The sequence below is a fragment of the Lepisosteus platostomus genome, chromosome 9 (genome assembly GCF_059453375.1).
Source record: "Lepisosteus platostomus isolate fLepPlt1 chromosome 9, fLepPlt1.hap1, whole genome shotgun sequence".
NCBI lineage: Eukaryota > Metazoa > Chordata > Actinopteri > Semionotiformes > Lepisosteidae > Lepisosteus > Lepisosteus platostomus.
Genome location: NC_142619.1, coordinates 56,688,894 through 56,706,934, shown reverse-complemented (window position 1 = coordinate 56,706,934; position 18,041 = coordinate 56,688,894). Strand labels below are relative to the sequence as shown.

The following is an 18,041-nucleotide window of genomic DNA, read 5'->3' as shown; positions in this document are numbered from 1 at the left end:
AAATAATTTACAAAATTTACAAATGGGCCCTGTTTTTTGTCATTACACAGAAAAGCGTACAGACATTAACCTCATCTCTAACAGCTCTCAAGTAATGTAACCCCAAGGAACGAGAAAGTTTGGTTGATATGTGCCTCTCATCTGTTCAGCTGGAGTCTCTCTGAGTTAACGATGCAGAATAATCCCAAAGCCTTTTCCATTCCAGACACCCCAAAGCTGTTTGCTGTAAGTTTCTGGTAAATAACAAGTTCATTGAGATAGAAACTTTCCTTTCTTTGAATTCCTCTCTTCCACATGTAATGTGTAATGCATTATGAAGTCAAAGTGCAAAAACAAAATGCCACATTGGTATTTTTATAACTGGTACTGAAGTCCAAGTCACAGAGCCTTTCTGCCAATTGGCCTGTATTGAGTTTTTAAACCTAGAAGTAAAACACCACACCCTTCTTTCAGGACAATGCTTCACATCAGCAACAAGAGGTTGGGTGAGCAGTGTAAACTGAGCTCTAACCTGTGTGGTAGCCCCCTGCTTGCTGGGGTCCAGCAGCTGCGTGGGGGGTTCTGGGGGGCAGCAGTGCCCTCTGTAAGGGGGCAGGTGAGTGCTGAGGAAGCGGTGCAGCTGAGCCAGTCTGAGGGCCAGACCACCATCTAGAGCCTGGGACCACAGGCTGTCGGCACAGCCTGGCACTGCTGCAACACACACAGACACAAATCCACATCAACACCAGGCCTGAGGAGTCACGGCAATCTGGCATAGGAGGAGGATAAGAACTTTTTAAAATAACATAAATCAGCAGAAATTTTGCACATCAGAAATTTTAAGCACTGTCTTATCTCGCCTCTTCTACATACTTCTACTAGGAGTTAAAAGGATCTTGAGAAAACATGCTAGCATTACCCTGTAGGAATGACACACAATAATTTACTTGTACACGTTCTCTTCTAATCTAGGCAGTGGAAAAATAATTTAACACGAAATGCATCGTTGAGGAACATGAAGGCACCAGGATTATCAATGTGAAGTGATGATTCTGGTAGCTCATGTACTGCATGATTGGGATCACCTGTAGGGCAATGTCACATCTGCTGTACGAGATGGACAGCAGGTCAGTACCTGGTCGATTGGCAATGCTGTAGAGTTTTTGCAGATGTGTGTAATAGCGGGTGAGGTGGACCCAGGTCAGCTCTGTGTCTTTCTCCCCTGTTCCACAGCTCTCCTTCTCAGGAAAGGGACTGATAGTGCTCTTCAAAAGTTCCTCTGTCTCGCCTAAAGGAAAGAAACGCATCAGAAAACAGAAACAGTATTTCTACAGACAGAAAAACGCTCACTGTCACACGTAAACACTTGGTAGTGAGGTGTAGCTTGGAGGTGTGTCTGTCAGCACTGCAGTTTCATACTTCAATACCTGGAGGGGGGAAAGGGGAGGGACCATCAGCCTGGGACCCCCCAAGGGTTATTCTCTTCCATGGGGAGTCTTTGTTTTCCTCTCCTCTGTGTCTGCACGGTCTACTGTTGCTGTATAATACTGCCAGCTTCTGTATAATCCTGTAATTACTCTGCGGGGCAAACTGCTGCGAAGGGTGCTACAGAAAATAACACGACGGACTGGTTGATGGACCGTACCGCTGGCGGGGGGAGGGAAGGCTCTCAGAAGGTCGTTGGCAGCAAAGGTGGGCAGGCTTCTCAGGGAGGCCTGCAGGGGGCCAGCCTTGGTGCTGGTGGAGCCACTCAGCTTGGCACAGCGGGCACTGGCCTCGGACACCTGTGAGGCACACAAGCATGCTCAACAGCAACGCCTTCACTGAGAATGCCAAGGCCGAACGGATTAGTGGACATTTTCAGATTAATTTAGGACTATATGCCTCTGAAAGGAGAAAGTCAAACCAGTAGGGAGGGAAGGTAAAAATACAAACGTCCTTAATTTTGAAGGTGGAACAATCATTAATTTGGGACACAAAAACCAAAATCCAATCCATATCAATCAAGCACAATCACTTTTGTGTGAAAATTGAATATTTTAAATATTGTTATATTGTTTTAATAAAAACAACAACAACAACAACAACAACAACAACAACAAGCAACAACAAGCAACAAGATTTGATAACATTTTTTTTAAATCTCGAATTACCAGTACCAGATAGAGATGCTAGCTTTAGACATTTTTACATTTTTGTAAATTTCCATATTGTCCACATTATGGGCAACATATCATAATAAAAGAAGTGACTTTTAATAAAGGGTTTAATGGTAACGTATAGCCTTAAACTACATAGGGAAACACATTTCTACCACATCAGAATTATTAATACTTATACAAATAATACTTTACACTTTACAGGTGTAGTAACAGCTTTCAATAAAATACAACAACAAAATTAACTTTGCGTCATCCTGTGGACAGTTCCAGTGGCAAGATTAAACAAGTAGCTTGTTAAAGGCCCCAGGATCACTGACCTGAACAGCTGCCCTCACACACACCCAGCACAGGAGCTGCTGCACATCCTGCACACTCAGGGGTCTATCTGTGGGGGTCTGAGCTCGCCTCCAGCCGGGGGGCTGCGCGAGACACACAAACTGCACTGACTGTCACAAGCACAGAATGGCTGAAAGTCACAGCTGAAAACCCAGCACATCAGTCAACAAGCATTAGGAAAGAGGAGTACCACCAAAGGGATTGAAATACTCACTGACCTAAATAACAAGCAGCACAGCGGTAGGAAAAAAAATCAATTATTGGAAAAAAGAACCTTGATGAGCTGTGTGTTAATCTTAGAGTTAGGATGTGCATGTTTGAAATCGCTGGTTCTTAACCTGTGCTCTGCAGCCTGCACCCCTTTGGTCCTCAAAATGTTCTCCAAGCCCGTATCATACAACATTGAAGTCGGTCAGTTCTTTATACAGTACCTAAGATAACTATAGAATGAGATGGAATTAAATATTTTAATTTTGCAATTAAGAATACATGTAAAATTACACTTTTTTAAAGAATTATATACAGTAAAGTTCTTTTCAAGGTAAAATGAAGAATACATGAAAAATTACACCCTGCTTTTTAAGTTACCTTTAAGTTCACCTTGAAATACCAAGGTTTGATGATGGTGGTATTTTCAGTAGGTGCCTGTGCCTAATTTGTGTTTTTGGCAATTTACACTCTAAAAAACCTGTCTCACACCCCCAGAAAAGGTATCTCTCAACCCCAGGTGGGTGTGCAGCCCAGGTTAAGAACCACTGTTTTAAATGGAGGTATTTTGTAATGTTCAAGTCTGAAAGTCCTCTTTTCTTGAATCTTTCCCATGGCAAGCTGTAATATGAATATGGGACTGGGTCTTTCACAAAGAGAGAAGCTGTAGATCTGTGGAGAAGAAGTGGGGCTGTACCTTTTGCTTGCCCTCTCTGCCCTTGGTGGGGGGGCCCGGGGTGGCTGCAGAGGATACAGGGGCTGTGTCCCCCGAGTTCTCCTTGCCCTGGCTGCTCAGAGAGATCTGGGCCCACTGTTGCAAGTACAGCACGGCCATCTCCAAATAGCACCTGTGTACAAGCCTGAGAAATACACACGCATTCAACAACAAAGTGACACAGAGATAGTATGAACACATCTACTGTAATAAGAGTATGATCCAAGCAGCACAAAGGCACATAGTCACACAGGCTCTCTGTGTGCTGCAGCGCATTCACGGACAGCCACAGAAAGGACACTCACGGCAGGTTGTGATTGTGCGATCTGCTGACAGTGATGGCCTCTAGGAATGTGTCCACAGCAGTCTGCGGTTTGCACTCGCTGAGGGAGACCAGCCAGCGCTCCACCACACCTGGAAGCACATTGGTAGTCATGGAGTTTAGGAGCATAAAGGAAATGTTTAGGTGGAGATCCTTAGGTTTTCAAAAGCTTATTAATTTAATACCTTTATTAGGCCAGTTCCTAGCAAATTGGCATCTTTGTAACAAACAGACTTGAATTCTACTATGCAAAGTAAAAGGATGACTGTAATGCACACTATTATAACATAATCAAAGGGATCTATATCTTCCATTTCTTATGATACTGTTCTCTGGAAATGTTTCATTTTAGACAGACACGCTATCTTCAGACTATCTTCATCTTCGTATTCTGTACAACATATCATAAAAAAATGTGACATTTAATATAAAGAGGTTAATGGTAACCTCCTTTTCTACCAGTATGACTACTCAAAACTTTTAGCTTATGTTAAAATTGGCAGAAACAAAAATATTCTAAAAACACTGAAATGAGCAAACCTCATTTTAGATAATTAGATAATTAAAACCTCATAATCAGATACTGTATATGATCATTTACTCCACTGAAATCTTCCCATATTAAACAGATTTAATCTCACAGTCCTCTCTCCGTTTCATGTTAATTGTACACTGATATACTTTAATAATGAATCCTGATAGTAATCCATCCACTGTTGTCTCCACTAAAATACGAATTCCTGACACCTATTAAAGAAGATCAGATCTTAAGCATCTTTTTTTTTTAGTTCTAAGCTTGCTACTTAGGTATGTTAAAATCCTGTACTGTACTGTTTTGTATTCATAATTTATCTTGCGTTGTTTTATTTAATTTACAATGCGTTACTTTTTATTCTATACTGGTAATGTACACAATATTACATAACTTTTATAATACAGTAATCCCTCACTATACCAATTTTCATTTAAACAAGACAGTACTTCCTACCTGTTTTTTTTTCCATCTAACAAGCAGATTTTGTCTCTGAAGATCTGGGCTCTCCTAAAGCATTACAGAGATTCTTCTTTTCTCGCATCATCTCGGATGAGGAATTTACTTTTTATTTATATCATATTAAACTTTTAATAATAAAATTTATGTATTAACCTGTGTATTAAGTGCATAAAGTACAGGATAGTACCTACTGTAATGTTTATGCATTTGCTAATGACTGTAATGATGTAATTACTGCATTGCACTGTAAATGAGCTAGTGTTATTATTTTACTACTTATTGTTTATGCATCAGCTTTTGACTGTAAGCATGTTACTCAGATAATTAACCAGGAATGTTACTGTTTTCATTCCGGTCCTGTTTTGTGTTAAATTAAGGTGAAGTCTGAATGTTTGAAGGAACATTTTTTATTTCTGGAAAGAATCAGAGATTATAAATAGGAAGTAATGGGAATTTAATTCCATTATATGAATTTTCACCTTTTGAGCTGATCTTTTTTTGGAATTAAATAAGTTTGTATAATGTGGGATTACTGTAAAGGAAACGAGGTGTTTCTGTCATGTTTTTTTCTCTTGAACACTCTATGAACTGCTGTCCCAAGCTCACTCACCTTTGTAGTACAGGATGTCGGCCTCTAGCTCCCGGTCTCTGCTGGCTGATACCTGGCAGAGCTGCAGGGCCGATTCTAGGACCTGCTTAGCCACCACCCACTGCCCGCTGTCTGTGCCAGGATGGTGTGCTGCCTGCTGTGCCAAAACATGACCTAAAGAATACCAGTGTAGAACATGAACATTACTATTCTGAGAGGGATAATCATCATACAACAATTCATATTACGCACTGCGAATCTGTGGGACAAGATCATCAGTTCAACCCACTGATAACCCAGGCAGATCTTCAACATCTTGAATGTCAGCAAGCATACTTTTCATCTATGTACAAATCCTAAGAACATATAAACACATCTGTGCCACAATGTCTGCCCAATTGCTGACAATAGCAGTTGTTTTCCTACCTCAACACACCTCCTGCAGTGGGACACTGTCTACCTACTGTAGTTCAACCTACTGTAGTTCAACCTATCTGTTGAAAATCAGCTTCAACGCATGTTGTTTTGCACAAAATTGCCAACAAAAAAAGGCAACACAGATCTGTCAGTTTCACGTGTGCCATCATATGATAAGCCTTTAAAATAGGATCTAAAAACAGCTTCCACAGTTGTATAATTTTCATTAAGTCCCATGCTGATAAATAACTTAAAAGTGCAGTAAAAATGCTTTCCAACAGTAAAATGACCAGAGCTGTCATTTTAGATGCGATGCTTTCACATTAACAAACATGCTAAACCGGATTGAAAATAAGCAGGCCGTGACCCAGGTGGATATTGCAAGTGCGAAAGGAGCACGCATTGCAAGAAGCTTTGTGTTGGCAATGTTGGTATCTTACCCAGCCGGAGAGTCACCTTGGCCAGCACAGGACCATGTGGGAGATACGTGTTCTTTGGACCTGATGATTGGTGGAAGAGCACTACACCTCCCTCTGCAAGTTCTACTGACTCCCCCAATGCGGAGAGCTGAGAAGAAAAACAGTTATGGACACTGACGGTGTGATATGAACTTATAGTTACCAACACCCTTTTGGTATAATTTGAATAAATGAATAACAGGTTATAACAAAATAATCATAATAAATCATATACATCTGTAGTGTGATTTCATTCTCAAGGATACCAGAGTGCTTTACGTACAGGATGGGGAGGGAATCCACCTCATCCACCATGAAAGAGCAGCACTCAGCGACACCATGCTCATTATGTACAAGCACCCCTACCACACAGCAGATCAGGTAGAGAAGTCATTCTCTTCACCAGCTGAATTATGGGGGATCATAAACTAAAGGGCAACTTTATTCTGGTTTAATTTAGCTCTATTCTTAACAACTTTTTGAACAATGCATCTTGCTCAGCATTCTACCCCTGACTTGAACCCCTGGTTTGGGGTTCATAACCACTATTTCCCTGCAATACAAAGAGAATACAATGCAGTGGAATGGAATTCCGTGAGAGTGATAAACTGAAAGAGGCACCTGTTGCTGCAGTAGTCTCTGAGTGAGGGAGTATAGGCTGTGAGTCCCTGTGCCCTTCAGATCACTGAGGTGCAGTGTAGCTTTAGCCAAAACAAGGGCTGAGAGAGGGGAGAGCCATCTCCTGTCAGACAGCAGACTTACTGCTTCCTGAAATGCACAACAGGATTAACAATTTACATTGATTTAACACTTCTCAGTGCAACACAATACTTCACAGTGAGAACCCAGATGTAGCCAATTGATATGGCTTTAGCTTTACCATAATGTGTTGGTCATGCCAATAAAATGCCCTTTAAATTGAATTAATAAACCCAATGAATTAAACCAAAAATCTTGAGAGCACTTATAAACAGGATTTAATGTGAGAGGGTAGCAGTATGATTGTGTTTGTCTGCAGAGGAGTTATGTCTGACCTGAAACAGCGGTGTGATCTCCTCTCTGTTCATCCCCTTGTGCGCCTCTAGCAGAGCTTTCAGTAAAAGAAGCTGAGCCTGTGTTTCAGGATCTCCCCAGGCCTGTGCCTCTTTTAGCCCCTCTTTCAGCAGCCTGGCCCCATCCTCACTGCTCTCTGCACCCAAAAACACAGAAGATGGTGTATAATGCTCTACAAAATGTTCACTGAGTCCACCTCACAATGTAAATCAGAAGCACTGATATGATTTTATAAGAATTTACATTCTTTTCTTAGCAGGCCGAAGAGTAAATGTTTTAGAACCATGTCCCTCTTGGTGTTTCAAAATTCTTCCAGTTCAGACCAGACGTATGGTAATCAGATTAACAAAAAGTAACATATAACAATTAAAGGATTTCACATTGGTGCAAACGCAGGCACACAGGGAGGGAACAGGCATTACAAAAGAAAAAACAAACCATGGAGGCTGACCACAGCAATATACCTGGGCGAATGGCCATTCCGGGAATATGAGAGGCAAATGCCCTTGCTGCACCCAGGCGGCACCGGAGCCACAGAGGTGCACCCAGCCTCTCACGGGCCTCTGCACTGTGGGGCGGCACCTCACTGGTGAGAGAGACTGCATCTTCCTCCAGCTCGTCCTCTTCCTCCACCTCACTCACGCTTGTAGAACCAGCCTGGAACTCCAGAGAGAGAATGGATACAAAGTACCAGGTCAGTTCCAGAGCAAACCTGCAGATTTGTGGATACTTTATTGTACAGTATATACTGACTCTTGTTATCTCAAGGTTTTGGGGCTTTACACAGTATGTGTATGGTGACACAATTAAAATTATTCTGTCTGTAATTCCCATGTGGGAACATTGAGATCACTCTATGCCAAACTATCATACTCAGGCATAATTCTGACACCATTACTAAGAACTATTATTTATGCTGCTGATAATTCTTACTAATGTTTATAACACTCAAGCATGTCTGGATGATCCTTCAGCTTTTCTCAGGGACTTCAAACATCTACAGTGGTCAATGTTCTGCATTCAAAAGCGAAGACTTGTAGTGTCAAGTGGATATACTGTTCAAAACGTCAAGTGCAATCAAAAAGCTCTAAGGCTGTGTCTTAAGGTGGTGGTATAACTGTATTTCTGATTTAGATCTCTGTTCTTTTATTAAACAACAATCTTCTTGCTTTAAAAATATTCTTCTTACTGGGCAGTATTTTCCATTGCTGTGTGATCCATCTCAGTATCCAGAATAATATAACAGAGACACCTTTGCAACCAACTACCATGATAATAACTTTTCATAAAAGCTGATGTTTAGAACTGAACAAAGTGATGCCATGGGTATACCTGCTCCTTCTTTTGTCCTGGGAGTTTGAGAGCGGAGGAGATGAGCCTGTGGGGCGGTGGGGTCCTTTCCTTAAACAGGGGGGACTCTTGGAGTAGTTGTAGAGCAGACACAGCCTGACTAGCACTGCGGGACAATAGATTCCAAAGAGTCAGTATACAGACGCTGCACAGCACGGCATACTCAGCGTAGCACAGAACGCTCATGTAACATAAAACCATGCAGGCAGCAGCTTGATCACAGCTGGCACACACAGGACAGCTTTGCTATACCTGACACCAGCTTGGCCTTGCTGCAGAGCAATGGCAGAAAGCAGCAGCTTCGCCTCCACTGCCACCTCCAGCTCCTCAGCCACACTCCCTAGGTTCAGCAGGGCCTCCAGCAGGGAGTTCAGGGTGCGTGTAGCCTCCCCAAGCAACACACCCTGCGCAATACATATTCTACATTAAATGATAGCCTGGGCACACGGCAACACTTTGTGCGCATGTTAATAGTGAATATAAATGTCCTGTATTTCAGTGGATTGCACTCTTGCTTGCTTGGAGATTAAGGTAAGGTAAGATTACATTTCACAATACCTGTGATTCTTGCAAAACACAAGTCTATAAGTTAGAGTTGGCATTTCTCAGACAATTATGGAAGCTTTTGCATATCTTGCTCTTGTGTTTCTTGGTTTGTCCACCTCTGAGATGTTAGCAGGTCTAAGTTCACTTGTAAGTACAGTATGTGTATCGATGGGTCTGTTAGGAGGCTGTGGACGTTCGCAGTGTTTGAACAACCTTCAGCCTGGCAGGGGTGAGTTTCTCCCGTTGTGTGTCCAGCTGCAGGCTGTGCGGATCTCTGGCTCTCCTGGAGGAGCTACAGCTCCGTGTCTCTTCCCGCTCAGAGCAGGGTGACTTGGGGACAACCGGGGTGCTGGGCGTATGAGTCTCAGCTCCAAATTTCTGCTCTGAGTCTGGAGAGACGAAGACACACACTTCATTGGAGTTAAACTTCATCTAATTATTATAGTCTATGACTGGAATTTTCCACCCACTGAAGCACAGCGATGAATGTGAAATTAAACTCAGCAGCACATTGACGGCTGGCTAAGAAATGAATAGCCTTTGACTTCCAAATTTTAAATGTAAATATATTTTTGGTGTTCCACTCTCTCCCTTGGTCACTTTCATTTATTTACCTACTATTTTTTATCTAGAATGTAATGCAATTTTTTTTTGTTTTTTAAATATCCCCTTCCAGAATATGTTTTCTTGAGGAAGATCATTATAGACTCTAATAGAGAATATGTTCTCAATTGACTTATCTGATTAAATAAAGGATTACATTTCATTTCCTTCCTTCAAACTATAACCACTCTCTTTCCATATATAGTACCTTGCAAAGGTATTCAGACCCTTAAGCAGTTTTTAGCTTTAGTTGCTTTAGTGCTTGCTTTTCCGCACATTCAAAGCCAAAAACAAAAAAAAAACTAAACAGGTAAATAATATGAAAAAAATGGGAAAAGTCAAGATTGCATCACTAATAATTTGCTGTACACATCTAAATTAAATTAAGTATGCAAAATTACTTCAATGAGCCACATATTTAGTTGACCTCTGTCTGTGGGCAATAACAGTGGTTCACATGATTTTCAGAATAAAACCACATTTCTCAGTATAGTTCCTTAGTCAGGCAGTGAATTGTAAGAAAGGATTTAACCATGAAAACTAAAGAGCTTTCAAAACCATGTTGGGATCAAGTTGTATAAAGGCAAAGATCAGGAGAAGGGTATATAAATCCTTAATGTCTTTGCACGGTGAAGTCAATTAATCAGGTGTGGAACTGCCTTATTCTAGATACTGCCTTATTCTGATCTCTTCTAGATCAAACTGAGAACCCAGGCAAGGAGAAACCTGTTTTGGGACGCCACCATGAGGCTACCAGTGACTTTGAAAGTTACAAATTTTAGTATCTCAGATACAACAATATTTCCATGTCACTCTCCAAAGGGGACTTGTAGGGAACTAAGAAAAAAAAACCTCTTAATGGAGTCTGCAACAAACAGATACTGCAAACGTGGTAATAAATGGTCAGATGAGACAAAATTGCAACGTTCTGGTGTAAAGCATTACATCTGATACAAACCTAAAAGAGTGCATTACTTGGGCACCACCATCTTTACTGCTAGTCACAGTGGAGGCAGCATTATGTTATAGTTTATTGATTAAGACTACGAAAGTGGCCCTTTCCAAGTCCTGACTTGTATCCTATTAAGAATATGTGAAAACTGATGTCCATAATGACTCCAGGTAATTTGAGAGATCTTGAAAAAATCAGTCAAGAAAAAATGGCAGAAGTTGCACCAATCTGATGTTCAGGGATTGTAGTCTTAAAGAGACTTGCAGCTTGTAACTGCCAAAGATGTTTCCACCAAACACTGAGATCATGGGTCTGAATAATTATGCAATGAACATATTTCAGCCTTTTCTCTTCAGCATTTGCTGACATTTACTGTAAGTTATCTTACCATTTTGTAATGTCACAAAGTGTGGCTGCATAGGAAGCATCTGTTTGCAAGAGACTGTATCCCCCCATGACTAAAAGATCCTAATTTATTTGTTGCAGTGTTGCCCCAGATTTTTAAATCTTTCTTCTCTGAAATTCTCTTAAGACAGATGCATTTGCTTTCAACATACTTAGTAATGCCTTACTACTCATATTTATTTTCATTTTGTCATTGTTGAACTGCCTACAGCTGTTCTTTCAGTTTAATGTTGTGATCATGTGGCGCAATGGAATACCTTGACCTTGAAACTCTGGAAAACTGTTGATGGTGTCACACAGAGCAACAATAAGCTTGGTCTTAGCCAGGGTCAGTCTCATCACCAGCTGGGAGCCAAACAGAGCAGCCACTTCTGAGCTAAGAGATTTGTTCACCAAATCCTCTAGAGTCTGGGCATCACAGAAAGGTACAGAGTTAGACATACAGATACACAGCACGGGGACAGAGATGAGCTGGCAGAACGCTACCACTTCATTGCTGACATTCAGTCACCACAAAAAAGAGATTATTCCACCACTTCTAAAACAGTGTAGCATAAACCTAGCAGGCATCTCAAAAAGATCAAACAGCGCTCTTGGACAGAGGTTTTAATGTCACTGCTGGTGTTGCTATACAGCAGTGAAATTTGTTGGTCTCTATATTCTATATATCATGTAATCAAATAATCTACACAGAACATAAACAGAGAAAAAGAATGTTGGCATCTAAATAAAACCAGCAATTATAAGGTGAATAATACAGTTACCTGCAAATTAGCAGAGTCTAGTAGGGTTTTGCTGGTGTCAAACCTCTTCTTTATCTGTAAGTCAAATACATATATAAATGGATGTAACTGAAGAACAGTGTTATAAATTCCTTATAGCAAGTTTTTTGAGCATAAGAATATGGTGCAAAATATATGTTTATTTCTTTGGTATTGTTCGCAATAGAAGGGGTAAATGTGAAAAGGTTTTTGATTCATTCGGTTTACAAAGGTTTTATTCGGCTTACACTTTTACCCAAAGCAACTTATATTTGCACCCATTTAAACAATTAGGTAAATCTAATGTCACAATTTAGATAAAGGACTGTGGTCAAGGGTGCAACATACTGTAATATACCTTCCAGTAATGAGTTTAGAATCCTAACTACTATTTCACAGTGCTATCCAGAAAAAGATATACTCTAGCACTAAATGGCCTCAATTGGAGTGGACTGAGACTTCAGAACCCTTTTCTTCATTCTTTTTAATTTCAGGAGCATTAAAAAAAATGAGATAAAGATGAGATTTACTCTAAAAATGGTTCATGGTAATATTGCTACCACTGGATTTCATATTTCTTTTTTCAGAGAAATTTCGGTTTCAGAGAGATCACTGTGCAGCGGGGACATTACCAAGCGTTTGTCAGAGGGGTAATAGCTGCCTTGTGGTTGTGGAATCCTCTCACCCTGAAGCAGACTCCCCAGCTCACGCACAGCATCGCTGAAGAGACCCAGATCTGTCAGAACCTGAACCTGCAGATACAGAACATACAGTAATACTGTAGGGTAACTCACACACTGATTACACACACACAGCAGAACACACAACTCACTCAGCAGTTTAACAAAACTGTGTCACACAATATGCATCGTTGTTATGCTCTTTTATCACATAGTTGTACAGTAACATGTTGCTATTAAATACCGCTGCAAAACATGGTTATCACACAGTACCATTTTCTGATGCCATTTTTAGTCAGTTCATTGGCTCATTAGGCAGACAGAAACGATAACACAGAGGAAGAATCTGAGCTCAAGGCAGAATGTAACCACATGAAACCTGACCTTCAGTATCCGTCCCTCAATGGTGCGTCTTTTGTCTCGGCACACTGTATTGACAAAATACAGGTAGAGAGAGAGCAGTGGCAGGACCTGCAATACCAACACACAGCAACATGACTAGCTGGGTCAATACTACTCGACAACTGAAACAAAAAGACCTGAATGATGGGCAATTAAGTTTTAAATTAGAGAGTAGCACTCTGACATTTTTCTTTGGTTTTTACAGCACTAGGTGTATTTCTGTCAACTGTTTATCCAACCAGCACAGTATTTTAACTGACATTGTATTCTAAGAGATTTCAAGTGTTCTTATTATGCAGCAGTGAAGTGTGATAACTAGGCCCATTACCAGGAACCTCAGAAAATAAGGCAAGACATCCATTTAAAAATCATGAAAAAACAGCATGCTGGGAAGACAAATCTTCACGGATGGCTGATAGTTTGCATTACTGTAAGTTGAAGCTATAAGATTTGGAGCTCAATATTTATGAGGTTGTAGAAGGGTACAGTATACAGCAAACACATTTGAAGAAAGCTTGAACACTGTTATGCTCTGCCATTTCTTATGACTTTTCAGCAAGAAATTAATCTCCATCTGTTCTGTTGTCGCATTTTGATGTAGACACCCACTCCACAATCCTTTCAATTTTGACTTTCCATATCATACCGAGTTGCACAATAACACAGCACTCTACACTTGATGTACTAATCAGAATGCATCATCAACATCTACCCCAAATGTCTTCGGAGACTACTTCTATTATCTTATACAGTAGAACGCTGCAGGCAAAGGGCAGTGTGTTTGGCTATCTAGAATCAATATTGTAATCCAGTATAATTAATTGTCCTGCTCTTCTCCTGGCTTCAGTGGATAGCAAGGAGTGTGTGTTGGCATGCATATACTGAGTGCTCAGGCGAGGCTTGGGTCACTGTACCATAAGGCAATGTCCAGCACTGTGCAGGCGGTGACACAGAAATGCTAAGCTGGAGACCGTGCTGTTGACCTGGGCTCTGAATGGCTCAGCGAACAGCTCCACCCCAGGGATGAGCTCTGGACAGTCCCATGTCCTGCCTAGACCATAGGAGGCATATTCCCAGTCTGACAGGGGGTGAGGCAAGGAACCCCGGAGGAGAGCCTGCAGAACAGGACACAGGTAAAGGGAAAGAGGTTAAAAAAGGCCATTTATAAATCAGTGTCTGCAAATGTAACTGCCCCCTGCTGTTTTTGGGTGAATATGAATGGATGGAGACCATTAAAACTGTATTTGCAATTATGGCACAATCATATTAATGACTTTATCAATTGGACATATGCCAATCATATGAAGACAAAATCATGAATCAAACATTTAACAAAAACTATATCAATAACAATCCTTACTACTGCAATCCTTACTGTTCAATGTTTCAGGGCAATAAACATACCCAGAAAACGTAACTGTAACAGCAGGGGACAGTTACATTCACTGTGTATAGTTTTCTTCTCTTATGTTTGTCAGGAGAAGAATCAAAAGAATAGGTAAATTAAGTGTGAGATATTTTGAGCTGTTGCCAAGTCCTCTGTAGGAAGAGCCAGGGTCAGATATGGAACATCACTAATTTATAATCCATAAAAAGAAATTAATTAGTAGCTAAATGAATTAATTTGTTGTAGTAGCAAAATGAATATGTTGACAAGCACATGGCAATAAACATTACCAAAAAAATGGTTGAGATATTTCTAATTGGATTTATTTAATAAAAATAGATTATTCTAATTAAGATATTTATTTTCTTCCTTTCATGCAATAAATTGCATTGTGAGAAGAAATGCTTTCCTAGTATGTTCGTTTGTCACTTTATTAAGCTTCTGCTGCAGACAGTAACATGTCACCAGGCCTACCTTGAAGAGCTGAGCTGAGAGAATGCAGCAGTGCGTTTGCCGGCTGATGTCTGAGGTCAGGATATACCTGGAGAAGAACACCAAGGATGGACAGCTATTTTAGGAGCATGAAATAGCAAAACAGAGCTGCTGTTTTTATACAAACCATATTTCTTCCTTCTGCTTTTAATGATATTGACATAGTAAACTGAAAAACTAAAAGTCAAATACCAAGGCAGGCAATATTCTGCACCTATTGTCATATAGTCATTTTTCTAGGATTAGTATGGAGCTGGACAGCATGGTGGTGCAGTGGTTAGTATTGGTGCCTCGCAGCCCTGGAGCCGAGGGTTCATTTCTGGACTTGGTACTATCTGTGTGGAGTTCATATGTTCTCCCTGTGTTCGCTTGGGTTTACTCGGGGTGCACTGGTTTCCTCCCACAGTCCAAACACATCCCTTTTAGCTTAAACTGGCTTCTAGGAATATTGGCCCTGGTGTGATTGTGTGTGTGTGTGTGTGTGTGTGTGTGTGTGTGTGTGTTTGTCAGGGCTATGGTAGACTGGCATCCCATCCTCAGTGTACCCTACCTTGTGGCCAAACTGTGCTCCATCCTGACCCTGAACTGGAAGAAGCACTTAGAATATGGAGCCCATGATTGTTCAGAGAGTTCATATGACAAAGACAGTTCACCCCCTCAGAGTCTGGACACTGTATAACTTACTGTGCAATCTTGGCTGACAGTACTGCTCCCTGTAGACAGCCCCAGATGCCAGCCTGGCGCAGAAAATGCTGGGGGAGATAACTGCTTCCCACGCAAAGAGAGCTCTTGTCCCAGGAACCTAGGACTCCTGGCTGGCACAGGGCACTGTCTAGTGCCTTGCTCCAGCAGGACTGTGAAGCCCTGGGACATTAAAAGTAAGAGTTAATGATCTGTACAATCTGAGAAGAAAGTACTGTAGTTGATTAAGCTAATTTCACTCTGATTATTGGAACTTATTGCAGTTGTTATCATTTTAGGTTATTGTTAATTCTTCATAGATATGGGTTTAGAAAAAACTAAGCAAAAACTAAACATTAGATTTAAGGAATATAATTAAAAAAGAAAACAAATTAATTCAGCTGAAATTTTAACACAATATTAATTTCATATAACTGCTTCTTAAAAATAAACAAGACATTTTCTTAAATATTTCAGTGAAAAACAACCCACTTAATATATCTCATATTATAAAGCGCTATATTTTACTCCATTATAAGGCTGTATACTGTACTGTACCTTTTGTTCCCACTATAAAAGTGCAGGTTTCCCAGCTCATGTAGAGCCTGGACTTTCAGAGAGTTCTGGTTATTAGCCTGGAGAAATTCTTCATTGAAAAGGAAAGGAAAATCAGTTAAGCCTTCTCCTGACATTCATCTTTAAGTGGACTTTTCTAAATAAAAGTATGACATTTAATCTGTCAGAAGACATTCCAAAACTGTGTTTTTCAACTTGGGTCATTAGAGTTATGAATTTAGCAGGTTTTGCACATCTCTTTAAGATATAAACAATTCATCTGGACTATATAGGATGACCAATTTATACATTCTCCCTAGCTTTATGGTGCCAACAATATAATGTAATACAATTTAATGTATAGTCCATGCACTGCTGAAGGCTACTGTATGCTAATACATTGACAGAATTTAAAATTAGAGGGCAGAGTGTGCGCAACCATCTCATTTTAATGTTTTTGATCATTTTTGCCCAACAACACCTCAACAGATTTGTGTATTATTTGTTTTGGACAATTAAACACTGAAAACCTGTAGGATTCCATTACCCAGAATATCGGAGCATGTGTTATAGGGGGATATCCTGGTAGATAATACCTGTACTGTATACCTAAAGCCACAAAGAATTTAGCTCTGGTGAATGTTGTAATAGCTCCCTACTGTACATTAAAGAGGATCTGGACTCTCCCTGCAATGGACTTGTCACCCTATGTTCACTCATAGCGTGGTAGACCTCCATCCAAACAGGTGGACTCACCTATGGCATTGTTGTAAGATGTGATGACTGTAGCAAGCAGGGAGTGAGGCAGAGGACTGCTGTAGATGGTGTTCAGCTTGCTGAAGTCCTCAGAGGAGAGGTCCGGAGGGAAAGGGATGGGGACAGAGATGGTGGCCGCATTGAACTCCACCTTCCCCTGGAAATGGCTGGTGCTGTCCCTGCAGAGTTGAGGCTCCCCACCTGAAAGACAACACCACACGTGCTATCAGTATAAACATAAGCAAGACGTTTGGATTAAAATATTAAAAATGTGTATATACTATACACATACTGTAGATATGTAGCACACAACACACCGCAGGTCACTGACATGCACACAGGTACTGACGCAAACCCTGGAGATATGCTAGAAACAACTGTGAGGCTTCAGGTAAGTGCTCTGAGTGCAGGTGTCTCACCTTGTTGTGCGTGTGCCAGCAGCAGCAGGAGCAGGGTGCGGCTGTGCTGGAGTGCCCGGTGATGATAATGCCCCCTCCCCGACGTCTCTCGGAAACAGCGCAATGTGTCTGCCACATCCAAAGGCACCGACACCAGTGCCATTGCCCTGCTCCTTTCTGCAGCAGAAACAAAATTACATCACCTGCCATTTTTTTATAATGGGACAATATGACTTAAATAGTGAATACAGTAAAGTCCTAGCTTGAAAACACTAAATATTTTACAAATATACTGTATATTTTATATTTATTTATGTAATATATACAATCAACTACCATGTAATGCTTTACATCACAACTGTTCTTCTAACTTTCAGATAATTCAACAACAGAGAGATCAATCAGTAAGATTGATTTTCTATGTTAAAACTGTAAAATAATTTGCAGTACATAACATTGCGCTATAGCATAGAATAAAATTTTGGGGGAAAATAAACCTTTAGAAGAGATTGTTAAATGGACAAAAATCATGCAAGATGAGCCAAAAGGCACTAACTACCCTTCTTCCATTCGTCAGTGATTTTCTTCTTCCTCCATTGTGAACACCACAGTCTGGCTCCCTACCTGAGAATATCTCATGCCCCCCAGGGTCGATGTGGCTGCCTGGATGGATCTCTTCTGGGAAGGTTGACTTGATGACTAATTGCTTGCCTATGAAGTTCCTGCAGGTGATCTGAAACTCAACAGATATCTCAAAATAAGCACTACAGTACTGCTTTCCTCTCTGGAACAGTTACATGTTTCATGTCCCATGTCCTGACAGCGAAGGTGATTGTATGTT

The 18,041-nt window shown here is 40.7% G+C and overlaps 1 protein-coding gene across 4 annotated transcripts in view; it reads right to left on the bottom strand.

The window, feature by feature from the left end:
* cfap54 (cilia and flagella associated 54) overlaps positions 1–18,041 on the bottom strand; it is a 50,282-nt gene that overhangs the window by 3,354 nt on the left and 28,887 nt on the right. For 3 of the 4 annotated variants that reach the window (XM_088645750.1, XM_088645751.1, XM_088645753.1), the window contains exons 40-64: positions 17,825–17,933; positions 17,222–17,377; positions 16,803–17,003; positions 16,050–16,137; positions 15,495–15,674; positions 14,793–14,859; positions 13,846–14,046; positions 12,914–13,000; positions 12,482–12,601; positions 11,853–11,906; positions 11,346–11,496; positions 9,342–9,517; positions 8,835–8,986; positions 8,565–8,688; positions 7,697–7,895; positions 7,214–7,368; positions 6,801–6,947; positions 6,162–6,288; positions 5,326–5,478; positions 3,705–3,813; positions 3,382–3,544; positions 2,459–2,560; positions 1,625–1,763; positions 1,115–1,267; positions 512–690 (exon numbers count right to left, since the gene is read on the bottom strand). In XM_088645750.1, the coding sequence (XP_088501876.1) occupies positions 512–690; positions 1,115–1,267; positions 1,625–1,763; positions 2,459–2,560; positions 3,382–3,544; positions 3,705–3,813; positions 5,326–5,478; positions 6,162–6,288; positions 6,801–6,947; positions 7,214–7,368; positions 7,697–7,895; positions 8,565–8,688; positions 8,835–8,986; positions 9,342–9,517; positions 11,346–11,496; positions 11,853–11,906; positions 12,482–12,601; positions 12,914–13,000; positions 13,846–14,046; positions 14,793–14,859; positions 15,495–15,674; positions 16,050–16,137; positions 16,803–17,003; positions 17,222–17,377; positions 17,825–17,933 (3,492 nt within the window). The remainder of the gene's footprint in view (positions 1–511; positions 691–1,114; positions 1,268–1,624; positions 1,764–2,458; positions 2,561–3,381; positions 3,545–3,704; positions 3,814–5,325; positions 5,479–6,161; positions 6,289–6,800; positions 6,948–7,213; positions 7,369–7,696; positions 7,896–8,564; positions 8,689–8,834; positions 8,987–9,341; positions 9,518–11,345; positions 11,497–11,852; positions 11,907–12,481; positions 12,602–12,913; positions 13,001–13,845; positions 14,047–14,792; positions 14,860–15,494; positions 15,675–16,049; positions 16,138–16,802; positions 17,004–17,221; positions 17,378–17,824; positions 17,934–18,041) is intronic. The other variant, XM_088645752.1, reaches the window with a different exon arrangement.